Source organism: Eurypyga helias, unplaced genomic scaffold (assembly GCF_000690775.1).
Source record: "Eurypyga helias isolate BGI_N326 unplaced genomic scaffold, ASM69077v1 scaffold17906, whole genome shotgun sequence".
Classification (NCBI taxonomy): domain Eukaryota; kingdom Metazoa; phylum Chordata; class Aves; order Eurypygiformes; family Eurypygidae; genus Eurypyga; species Eurypyga helias.
In genome coordinates this window covers 25,225-38,066 of record NW_010254868.1, presented here as the reverse complement: position 1 = coordinate 38,066, position 12,842 = coordinate 25,225, and the positions used below count along the sequence as shown (strand labels likewise).

The following is a 12,842-nucleotide window of genomic DNA, read 5'->3' as shown; positions in this document are numbered from 1 at the left end:
AGTACATTTTTTTAACAAGCACCAAAATGTTGTGGAACTCACTGCCAGAGGGTGGTGTATGCTGAAAACTAGGCATTCATTTAAAAGAAAATGAATTATACAAATTCACAATAGATTTGTCAGTGGCGACTGACACTTGGACACAACCCCTTCAGCTTCTGGCTGAAGAAATCTTAAACCTTTGAAGATTTTTGCAGTGGAGGGAATGCTTGGTGTTCTGCATCCCCGCACATGTGCTCAGTCATCCCCCAGCAGCACAGCACGGGGTCTAACCCAGAGTGGCAATTCTGACTACTTATCAGCTGTGATTTATATTCATCCAAGAAGTCACAAAACATTTGATGAAAATATTTACCATTACAGGGATCTCTTCCCAGCTTTCTAAGCAAAATATTTAACTATATTGTGTACACACAACCTTCTCGCTTCTTTCCCGCAGTCACACAGCATCACCTTACACCTTCTTCTTTTGCTTTGCTAAACAGTCAAAACCACAAACATGCCTGTTTTGTGACATGATGATGATACTGTTCCTCTTCAACCACATACAACTGCCCATTAATAGCTTGGTTTTATCAACAGCAAGCTAAGCTGCCTAGTGTTTGTAGAAAGCCTAGTGATAACGCTAGGGCTTATGATCTCTCTCCCAAAACTACACCTGATCATCACATCTATGGGATAAGATTAATTTTGAAGCAGGGTTGGGGTTTTTTTTAACACACATGGAGAATGGTCCAGATAGCCAGCTGGCCTATGCCTCATCGATGAAAAGAGAATATTTAATTGCCATGGCATTTGTATTTCTGTGACATTCACGGCCACTGAAACTCCCACCTGACCCTGAAGCTGAAGAAAGGGACCTGCATGTTCCTAGTCACCTGGGAATGAGGGAGCAGGACCAGAAGGCAAGTACCAGCTGAGACTTTCCTTTACCTTTTCCACTCCTGCAAGATCAATACCCACACTGGTCCTGTGCTTGTTCAGTGTGTTCATGGCCCAGGCACAGGAGTGATTAGCTCCAGTGATTTTAATGGCATTACTCAGACTTCAGGTTAATCACATACTTAAAGCTGTGCTGGATCAGAGCTAATGGCTTGGGTCTGCACTGTCTCTACGCTGTTGCTTTTCCCAAAAGCTTATTTTTAAAACCAATCCATGGCTAGCAGGCATCTTTCCCCCCGTTTTTGGCCAGCCGGCAGAATGACACTTACCTGTCCAATTTCACCTGTTGGGTGACCGCACTGAAAGAAGAGATTCCCCGAGCTCACCCCAAAGTTGCAAGACACCAAACGGCCTCAACAGCTACCATGTCAGGGTAATTTTCCTTCCTCTGTGAGCCCCCATCACTGCTGTATGTCAGGACAGGCACAGGGTGAGCTCCAGTATGCTCAGTGCAGCACAGAGGTCTGGATGGCAGGCAGCACCGGGAAACCTCCAGCTGGGCCCTGCACCACACATGTTAACTATGACGAGCTGGTGCCAGTCCAAGGCTCACCGTCCCTGGAGCACACGCATTCCCCCACTGCCTTCCTACTGCACTCCAAGCAGTGTCATCCTTGGCCCTCTTATCCTCTAATTTGATTTATAATTCCCCCATACAAATCATTAGGGAACAAAAAGATGTTGTGAGCAGCTATTACACAAACATCAGTTCACCTGCGTAGCACACAGCCTGCCCTGATTTGCAAATCATACACCCATTACTCGGCTCACTGTTTCCCAAAATGAAAGCCCAGCAGGACCCCAGATAACTCCATTTGACCCCCACAGGTGCCCAGTGTGGCTGGGTGAGATTCGAGAGCTTGCATTTCATTTTTACAGCAACAGCATCCTTGTTCTCTCGAGTGTCCCAATAACACGATGTCCCCAGCTGCCTGCCTACGACAGTGAGATGGAAGCAGCAGACAACTCACTACAAGACTCCTCCCAGTGTCGGTGGCCTTGGTGGAGGAAGCATTTCATTGCTTAATTCTTCCCTCAAGCATTTCAGGCTCTGCAAATAAGACGACCAGCCCACAGCAGACAGCATCTACTTCCATCCTTATTAAGACTAGGCAAGCTAGTTTTGCTCACCCACAGACCTTCACCTTCCATTCCCTTATTTAATAAATTAAAAATCAGTATTTGAATTTGAATGCATTGGGTTCATGTACTGATCAGGGAGATAGATCAGCGAGACCAGGGTGCTGGTTTTGGCTGGGACAGAGTTAATTTTCCTCATAGTAGCTACTATGGGGCTGTGTTGTGGATCTGTGCTGAGAAGGATGTCGATAACACTGGTGTTTTAGTTGCTGCCACGTAATGCTTATATTAAACCAAGGACATTCTCCTTTTCTCACACCGCCCTTGTGTTCCCAGCTTCTTCTCTACAAGAAGCTGGGAGGAGAGACAGCCCGGACAGCTGACCCAAACTGACCACAGGCACATTTCATGCCATAAGGCCTCATGCTCAGTACAGAAGCTGAGGGGAGTTGGCTGTGGGGAAATCACTGCTCAGGGATGGGCTATCCATCACTGGGTGGTGAGCAATTGCTGTGTATATATCACTTGCTTGTGTATATTCCTTTATCAGCCGTGTTATTATTATTTCCTCTCCCTTTGCTGTCCTATTAAACTGTTCTTATCTCAACCCATCAGTTTTTTTCCCCAATTCTCTCCCCTATCCCATCTGGGTGCGAGAAGTGAGCGAGCAGCTGCGTGGTGCTTAGTTGCCTTCTGGAGCTAAACCAAAATAACCAGAGAGCATAAAAATTGCAAAGGAACAAGAGAAAAAGCAAGTGCTTCAGGAATTCAATTCGAACTGGCCCTGTTGTAATTCAGTGGGGAGGAAAAAAAATACTGGTAACTCAAGAGTTCCTGTCTTTGACTCCAAACTTCCTTCAGTCACACCTCACAAGGCGGAAGAGCCTGTAGTAAGGTGCTGTGGAGATTTATGAAAAGGGAGGCATCAGAAAGGTCCCAGCACTCTGTTGAGGCTGTGGGTCTCTGAGCTAAGTGGAAACTTGGGCAAGTTGCAGGGAACTGGATGGCTGGGCACTGCTGTATGCAAAGAGATCAATGTATGTGTCTATTCCAGCAAATGTGGGGATAATTAATACAATCCCTACCCCCCTTCAGCACTGTTTCAATGAAACAGGGCGTTATATGACGGTCTGCCCCCTGGCACGACAGCAGCACGACAAAATGGAACAAAACAAGGTTCATACCAAAGCAAGGAAGTACTTCATGAGGTTATTTTGCTAATCGCGTCGCAGCTGAGCACAGACAAAAATCTGGTGTTGGGTTGCCTAGAAGAGGGGAGAAAAATAAAAAAATAAAAAAAAAAAAAAAGGTGGGAGGAAAATGAAGCAATGAACAAGAACTGGGGCTGCTCCACCACAGGCAGATGAAGGAGAGCTGGAAGTCTGATGTGTGCTTGTCTGTACCCAGAGTGGGTTGAACCCTTGAGGTCGGTTATGCCTTGCGTAAGTACCCATGACTTATCCACATGAATGGAGTGGCCTGTGTAGCTCAGCCACCATCTCAACTCCCTGTAATTAGCATGGGAACCTATTAATTTTTCCACACTACTGGGAAATGAGATGAGTTCAGGTCCCTCCAACTATGAAGTAAATTCCTTTCAAGTGCAACCATCTTTTCAGAGCTTTCTCATCTCCAGGACAGTACCCCAGAGGAAGGATGGTGCTGTGGCCCACCTTGCCCCATGCCATCTGTCTTCACATGTGTCCTGGAAGCCATGGCCATCACTCACACTGAGAACTAGCCCAGCTCAAGGTCTTTCTGTTACATGTGGGACAAAGCTAGTTTAAGGGTTTCTGCCTCAGAGCAACATGCTGGGATAGAGACAGGAAACTGTCAGAGCTAAAAGCCATTTAAGGTCTTTAGTTATGCAGATTCGGAGGGCAGGAGCCCCCTGAACTCATCTACCAGCACACTGCTGCAAAGCCAGAGGGGCACAGACACATGGGTGACAAGGACAGAGGGCGAGAGGCGCTGCCTGCCATGTGCTTGGCAGGACAGACACCTTGCATCCGTCACAACCAGCTGCCTTATCCTCTTTCCTGCTGGTATGGGAAAGGGGACACTGTCTGCATTTATCCTTTACTTCTCAGCTATACGGAGCATCCTGCCTCCTTTTCTGACACTGCCCTGACCAGGGTAACCTGTGTCTCTGTTACCTCTGACACGGTAACAGTGCTCAGCACAGAAGTCACAGGAAAGCGCCGAATGCAGGTACACGAAGCCACAGCCTCTCTCCTAAGGCATCTCGGAACTGCCCTCTGTGATTCCTACCGATTTTTCCAACCAATTCTTGACCTGCTCAAATCTTAGCTATTGATCACAGTAAGACTGAATGGAGTATAGGTCACAGACCCTCCTATCCTGGGCCCTCTCCCAGGAGCCAAGAATGAGAGCAGAGTATGAGTGTCCACTCCTACATAGTGTTGTGTCATGCAGCTCTGGCTCTAAACTAGACCTACACAGCTATGCTGGTACTGGCAAACAGTCTAGTGCTCAACTAGTACGATATTCCCCCAAAATATTGGCTGCAAAGAGCATCCTTGTGGAGCACTGCTACTGAGTCCATCACGAAGATCTCCAAGTGAATGCAATACACCCTGCAAGCATTTCCACGGAGGTGAGGAAATCTGAGAGGAAAGCTGGGGGAGCAGAGCCCTGGATCTAGCAGGAGACCAAGGTTCCTACCACATCTTCTGCAAAGCACTAAGGAGCAGGGTGTCTGAATGAGTGGATGACTAACCTCACCCAAGAGAGCTTCTACGGAGAACAAGGATGAGGTCAAACTGACAGGAGGGGAGAGAAGAACAGAGAAGGAAGAAAGCGGGTGGGGAGGGCGTGACAGGGTGTGACAGTGCTCGTTAAAGCAAGGAGTGTAATTGGGCTTCTCTGCAGACTGAGTGGGTTGAGCCCTGAGGGACAGATTGTATCTCATGCGCAATTCTCATACCTTGCAAAAACCTGCAATGATGGAAAAGGGACTTTTGTCCCTACCCACTCTAGAAAACAGGTGATACAGGCACAAAGATCTAGCAGATACCATCAAACCCAGTGTTCACGCTGCAGGCTTCCAATCCAGAGCTTCCCATTCCAAAAAACACAACCCAATACCTTCTAGCAAACACAAGGGCTGTAACAGAAAGGTCAAAAGTCACAACTGCAATGTGCATAGGAAGTTGGACAGGGATTTTGTGTAGTTAGACTCGCAGATCATCACAGGAACCGAGTATGCAGAGAAAGAGAAATCTCTTTTTCATTTCTCCCGACAATAATCTCTGCTGACCGGGAAATACATCATCAAACAGATGCCTGGAAGAAAGAATAGAGGCGGGGTTTTTTTCCTCTTAGATACTAGATGCTTTAGTTGTAAAGAAAATTATATATCAGATGAATCTCAGCTCCTTGTTCTCCTCAGTATTTAGTTTTCCTATGAGCATCCTCTTTACTGGTGACATTTATTTGGCATGTCATTTCCCTTCAGAGTTCGGCCTGGCACAAGCTCCCATTGCATTACTTGATACACAACATAATTCAAAGTAAGCAACTTGCTCTTGCAGGAAGCTCTTGGTGCTTGTTCATTCTTGACTGCTATTTGCTAGGTAATTTTCTCTACATAATGCTCAATCTATTGAATGTGTATTAGACAACCTTCAGAAGAACTTACTGACTCGAATTTCAGCAGTTTTAATTGAGCAAATAATAGATTTCATGATGTTTCTGTGGCCCTGAATACAGAAGATAAGCTTACAGATTGAGATCTTCTGCGGGGGTTATCTCTAAAGCTTCAAAACTCTGTGCCCAAGTAGCTTATTCTATCTCTGTGCCATTGATTCTGAGCTTCCTGACTTTCGTCTACCTGCAGTAACATCTTCATAACAGACTGGAAAAATCTTCTTGTCACTGCTTAACAATTGTGTCTTTTAAGGCAGGCATTGGAACCCATCATAAAGTGGATTTTATTCCTGTTCAAAATGAACAAAAAAAACCTACTGTAATAGTTTTCCTAGATGTGTCCACCTGCCCTTTTTTTTTACCAGCAAAAAAGTTCCCAAACGATTTCTCTTTTGCTTTTCAAGCAGAAAGTTGATACACTTTACCAGCTGTGAAAGAAAAAAGGATAATTGTCAAATGGCTATTCTTATTAAAACTGGAAAAGCAGCAGAAACTGGCTGTTTGATGCTCTGGTTAACGTTCTTCTCCATCCCCTCGGGATTCTTAGATGGTCTCTGAACTTCTGGATCACAAGAATACACCACAACCATTATTTTCCAGCATAAAACCTCTCTTACAATAGAGAGTTCCTATCAGGCACTTCTAAGGGATGGACACCTACTCACATACTTAGACTTGTCCCAAAATAGAATTAATCTGTGGAAGAAAAGGGAACTAGTCTAAAGATACCACCTGATCTTCCCCTTTCCTGCAAAGCACAACTGATTGAGCTACTCACTGTTCCTAAGAACATTCCTTCCAATCCATTAATTGAGATGCAACCATCCAGAGCAAACACGCTCCAAATAAATATACATTCAAACTAATAGCCATGCAGAGTAAAAGAATAAAGATTTTACCATCCAGCTGGCTCTCTTGACACTCATCTGATTTATCAGGGGTAGGAAGTACAACCAATGGAGCAGCATGGGAAGAGTGCTATTTCCACACTTGGCAAAATCTAGGGTTTTCACAAAGTACGTGTCCTGTCTTGCCTGCTCCAACCGGTTCAAGGGAAATTGGGAGAACTTAAAATATGTAACACGCCTAAAGAGGCCTTGTGCCGACAGCACATGGGCTTGGGGTTAAAAGACCACCCTACCACACCAAGATGTCCTTCTCCATTAAAGACTTCCTGTGACACTTTCAGAAAGTCACTTACTCTGGCTTTCCATCCCTGCCTATGACATGAGGTACACAAACCTGTAGTCAGATGAGGCTGCAAGCCCTCTGGGACAAGGCCTATCCTAATTGTATATCCAGGATCTGTCACAATGTGGCCCTTCCTCACACATCACACAGAAACAAAGACGTTTTTAATCAGAGAATCACACAGGTCACTGGGCTAATGTTTCTAGCGCACGCACACGCCATCAACTACAGATCCCTCGCAATCACATTTTACACATCTGATAGCTACAAACTCTGAAAGCCAACTGCTTGCACTCACTGCTGTGGAGAGAGTCTGCCTCCCTTTCCCCTGCATCAGTCTCCTTGCCCCAGATATAAAAATCCAGCACTGCCTGTGCCAGGGCTTTGTTCTTGTCAAACCAATGACAGCCTGACGCAGGTCATCCATCCATGGTGATGTCTCTCCTATGAATCAGACGTTGCAAATCTTTTAGTGAGGGTAATTTTTGAGGGCTAACTTCCACCCTGTGCCGGGAAACGATGGCTCTCACTAATAGCTCTCTGCACAGCTTTGTGCTGCAGCACAAAAGTAACTCTAGAAGGCAAAAAGGCTTCCAACTGGATAAACTTGCGGGGGCATGCTGCTTCTGATGGTGACAAGGACTCACTAAATCAGTGTGAGTTTTTAAAGCAGATCCAAGCACACCCATGCTCCGAGATGTAGACACATTCTCCAGGAAGCAAGGCTTGCAAGTGAAAACGACCTTGTGTAAACTCTTCACCCATTCACCCACCCAAACTGCTGCTTTTTGACTTGCTAGGAGTTCACATACACCATCAAGTCACAGGAGCCCAACAAGTGACCACTCTTCAGCTAAGCCTTAGTACAAGCTGCCTAAATAGGTGTTTTTTGCCTAAGTGCACACAAAGTAAAACCTTTCATGTTGACCAACCCCATGTCTGTCACCTCACCTTCATAATCCCACTCGAAGCCTATGCTCTCACTCATTTTACTGAGTAAGGTCTCCCCCTGCTGCTCTCGTCCCTCAATTTATCATGTAAAGTTGTATTGCTGGCTACAACAGCAACATCCAAGTGCATTTTGATAAGACAGTTCTTTATGGTGGTTTCTTTTTCTTTTCTTCAAATTAGTTTTATAATTAGAAAACAACTTTAAACAGAAACAACCTCAGAGGTACACAGACATTTTATTTACAGCATGCAGCAGCTCAAGAAATCTCCACTGAAAGCTACAAAGGAACCAAATTTGTAAAAGTAACAAAACACATCAAATTAACACATCAGTCACTGAAATGAGAGCTAAAATCCCAAAGACATAAAACAAACCAGTTACTTACAGTTTGGCTGTGGTTCTGGAGGGAATTTGAGACGGATAATGGCCAAGATTATGAAAACAACCACAGGCCAGGAAATTAAAATGAACGACCATACCTATAAAACAGCAATGAAAATATATCGGTTACGTTTGTTGTATTGATGTGTCTCCGAGCTTGTCTGGAATGCGCAAGTACTACCCTAAATGAGTTATAGGATGCATTGTAAATCAAGCCTGTCTTGGTATGCATACTATTAAACCTCGAGTATTATCTATGCAGGAAGAAAAACTACCTAAGATTTAAAGAGCAAATAACAGGCCTGAAAGTAACACAAGCCTTCCTGTGTTTCAGTTGGGCTGATAATTATGGGGGACAGTGTTTACACAGCTTTGAGACACTGCTATGTAGTAGTAGAAGCATGCTGAGGAGTACAAGACATTTGGACACAAGGATCGCAAGATAAAAGAGCTGAAGTGCAAAGGTTTAGTTCACTTTCTGTGAATGGCACTGCTCAAACGATGGGTAAAGATGACTTGGATTCGATTATACCTCAAAACTGAAGTGTTTGACAAGAGAATTTATGTCTACAGTATTTTTTCACCCCAAAGTTTCACTGTTCTTCACAAACACTACTTCAGCCTCACAATAGAACTGAAAGAAAGGATTTTCATAGTAGTCGTTTACAAGATGTGGAGCTCAAGCACGGTGTAGGAAGGGGTTTATGGTGTTGTGTTCTGTAACCAGGCAGCTGGACAAGTCACATTTGAACACCCATCACCAGGATCCCCTGTATGAGCTTCCGACTCCAGCAACCTAACTCCCTGGCACCTTTCCATGTGCAGACTGCAGCAGCCCATAGAGATGAGCTGAGATGATGTAAAATTGGCCCAGTACAGTGGAAAAAACATGAACATTTATAGACCTCTTGCCTCTGACATGAGGACTGACCATTTCAGTACACAAGAATGAAGAAAACACAGCCTGCTAATCACCTAGAGTAATAAAGCAATCTAGGTAGGAGGCCAAAGTCAGTCTTAAAACCCCTTGGAGGTTTGTAAGCTAGGAAAACACAATTATTCAAATAACCAACTGCTTTTGCACTTGGTGGCTAGCTTGCTGCCATGCTTCCTAGATTAGAGTTTTCCATCCATCCGCAGTTCAGCTCAAAGTACTCTGTGCTGCAAAACTGCTGTGATATCTTCACGCCAATTTTTGAAACTGCAAAGACGTCTGTCTTCAAAATCATCCCATTTCCCATTGTCGTGTTGCTTTTTTTTTTCCAGATCAGCACATACTACCCAAAACTGTGTTTCCAAAATAATTCCAAGCCCATAACAGTGTTTTCATTTCCTGTAACATTTACTGGTACATAAAACCAAGCAGACAGACAAACAAGTCCTGGAGAGCAATTCAGCTTAAAGATGGTTGTTTTACAGCAACTCCATCCCTATCATCCCTGACGAGATGACACAGCCATGAAAACAGGAGCAAGACTCATGCCCCAAAATAAGCAACTGACAGGCATTGAACCACAAGGCACTTCCCTGCACATCCCTTCAGACAGGGTACTCCTCCGATTTCAGCTTTTGGCAACATTTTAGCTTTTACAGGCAGTACTCCTCCTGTCTTTTATCTATATATACTGCCATTTATAACAAGATTCATCACTGAAACTCACATCTTCTTACAATTTTTTTCTCTCACATGCTTTCCCTATAATCAGTCAACAAAAACACACTGTTTAACTCTGATTAATTCACGTGCAAATGGTATTATTAATGTATCCTCCTTGTTTCGTACCACGTAGGCTGAAGGAAAACTATGGGCTAACAGCACAGAAACTGGTATGTCAGAGGCTGCCTGAAGGAAGGGCAAGAGATTGGTCATATTTTTGGGGGAAGAAACAAATACTGATTACCTCTACTCCGGGAAATCTTTGTAGCTCCCTGTTTAGAGCTAAAATGGTGCTTTTACTCTTCCCTTAGTATCTCTGTCCTTTGACTTAATTGGATTTAATAGCAGCTGGGTGTATCAGTTGTAACACAACAGCATTCCGACTGTCCCAAGCATTTCTAGTTAACAAAAACAAGACAACCACCCTGGCCAAACTGATTGCAGGTGGAACATGGTGACTTGAGAAGAGCCATAACCAACCTCAATTTGGCTTGTGGGATATTAAGCGCTGTGCTGTAGGTTGCATAATCCTTTGGTTGCTGGATTATTTCATTGCTGAAAGCAGAATTCACTGCTAAAAGACCTTACTTAGTATCCCTGGACCCAGGCACATTTTCTCTGCCTCCTGCCTCTGTTTAAATAACTAAGCTGCTAGGAGTGAGAGATGGAAAGCAACAAGTGCAAGAGGCACTGATTCTCCAGTTCCTCTTGGAACTCAGGCCAAACCTGGCTCCCGAGAAGGCTGCCTCCTAAACTCATAACCATTCCTTTCTCAGCAGGAGTAACCTGTATTGAGGCACTCCCTGGCCATGGATGCAGAGCTTCAGCTGATTTCAACAGACACTTGAGCAAGCTGTAGCTCTCCCCGTGCCGGTGAGCCTCTCCAGGGGCTCTGCAGAGAGCTCACAGAGGAAAAAGTATGAAGCAAAAGGCAGAGGCAAATGTGTTTGCCAGCCCTGGAGAGGCTGACAAACAGAGCAGGAAAGCACTGGAGTCTGCGGGGTGAGGATGGAGTGCCTGGCGAAAGCCCATTCCCTGACATACCACTGAGCCCCAGCGAGCACAGCCGACACCAGTGCAGCAGCACGAACCACCCTCACAGGTTACTGGAAACTAAGAAGCAGAAACAAGCACGCTGAAAAAAAAAAATAAGCTTTCTAAAAGCCTGGTCTGTAAGTAAAGTCAGATTACACAGGTTAAAAAACACATGCAGGAGACAGAGTAATCAGGATGTGTTTGGGAGCAGAGATATGGGGTTACCTCCTCACAACCTCTCCAGTCTGAGCAAGCTCCCTAATTTGGAGCAAGCTTCCTAATTTGGAGTAAACTTGGGAAAAGAAGGAGGATTGGAGGAAATACCTGCCATATAATAATCAGTAGTGGCCTGATTTTTATTTTAATTGATATTTCAATTCTACAGAATTCATATTTCAACTCCACAAGAAACCAGAATCAAAGCAATCAGACTGTGTGATCAGAAGGAGAGGCTGGATTTAGGTTAGAATTTACTTGGGGTACACGAGAGCTGAAAGAGACCCCAGCCGTCTGCTTTTAACAAGGCCGTTACAGTTTCTCTTGAGAAATTAGAGGTAATTTACTGGGGTTCCTCTGCATCTCAGAAATCAGCACCAGCAAAGGATATGCTATTCTGGAGCACACAGCATGTCCACAGCTCCTATGGAGGATCACCAGGAGTCAAACGAGCTCAGCACCTCTCTGAATCAGGCTCCCAAACCATGAGGCAGGACACCAGACCTCGCAGAAGCGTGCAGTGATATGAGGCCTTTCGTTCCATCCTCCTATCATGCCCTTTATCTTCTGTCAGCATTTTCTGCACCTGCCAAGGCTTCCATTCAACCAAAAAGTTTAAAACCCATCACATTTGGATTACTAGCAAGAAGACAGGTTGCAATCCAAGTCCATGAACTGCAGCATGCTCCTGCTAAAGTTATGTACTGAAACCAGCCTGGGACAACACTGCTGAGCAGACTTTGCCTGCCCACGCAACGCCACCCTCTCTGGGGATGGCTGACAACGGTTTATCTTTTGAAAAGAAAGACTATTTGGTGTGTTGGATTTGCAATGCCTTAATTCAGGTCTGCCCAGCAGTTTGTGCATAATTTTGTTTGCACAGACCACTGCCCCCCGGAAACAACAGTGGCCTCTGTGGTACTCAGTCTAGACTCCTGAGCTGTCATGCATGAGCTCCAACGCAAGGCTCACCTTCACTTCCATCCCATTCCCATCCTTCCCTCCGCCTCTATCACCAGCCTTCAAAATATTTCTATTTTAACACCGTGACCTTCCTCAGCTCCTGTGATTTCCAGGTCCCTCTGCTCTACTACTTTGATTTCACACTCACCAGCTGCCTCTTGACACTCAGCCAGTTCTTCCACAGCAGGATCCTCAAGTGCTGAGAGAGTGCAGCCATCCTTGCCTGACCCAACCGAAAGCAAAGGGGCTGCGGATTCTTCTTCCCCAGGCTTAGAAGGCAAAAGCAAAGGCTCTAACCCAAACAGGCATCCAGTGTCCGATATCCAAGCCCCTGCCTCTTCCCCACAGCATAGCTCTGAAGCAGCTACTTCATCCACTCGCAGCTGCTGTACTCCCCGTAACTGAAGCTCTTGTCCTCACAGCAATAGCTCCTAGCAAATTCAACAGGTTATTCCTCTCCAGGCAGGCGGGCAGATGCAGCAGCCTGCCTCCACTTGTGTTAATTACAATATCCAGCCTCTCCTGGCTGCTCGTTGTTCAAGCCCTAACCGATAAAATGGATAGCATTCCAAAAAGATGCTTGTGCTTAAACAAAAGGTGATGCATGCCTCCTCCTCCTCCTCCCCCATGATGAAACTACCTGTCTGCCCACACACCGCTTCTGCTGGAGAGCTCTCATCAACAGCAAAGTTAGGCTGCTTGCCAGGCCCGTCCGACTTCCCCAGGCTCACAGGGAACAGCTGGGAAGAAGAAAGT

The 12,842-nt window shown here is 45.3% G+C and overlaps 1 protein-coding gene across 1 annotated transcript in view; it reads right to left on the bottom strand.

Moving 5' to 3' along the window:
- Positions 1-12,303, bottom strand: part of LOC104510800 (ATP-binding cassette sub-family A member 12-like) — a 59,327-nt gene extending 47,024 nt beyond the window's left edge. Inside the window, exons 1-2 of the mRNA XM_010153161.1 lie at positions 12,235-12,303; positions 8,220-8,313 (exon numbers count right to left, since the gene is read on the bottom strand). Of these exons, the coding sequence (XP_010151463.1) occupies positions 8,220-8,313; positions 12,235-12,303 (163 nt within the window). The remainder of the gene's footprint in view (positions 1-8,219; positions 8,314-12,234) is intronic.
- Positions 12,304-12,842: the final 539 nt, after the last annotated feature.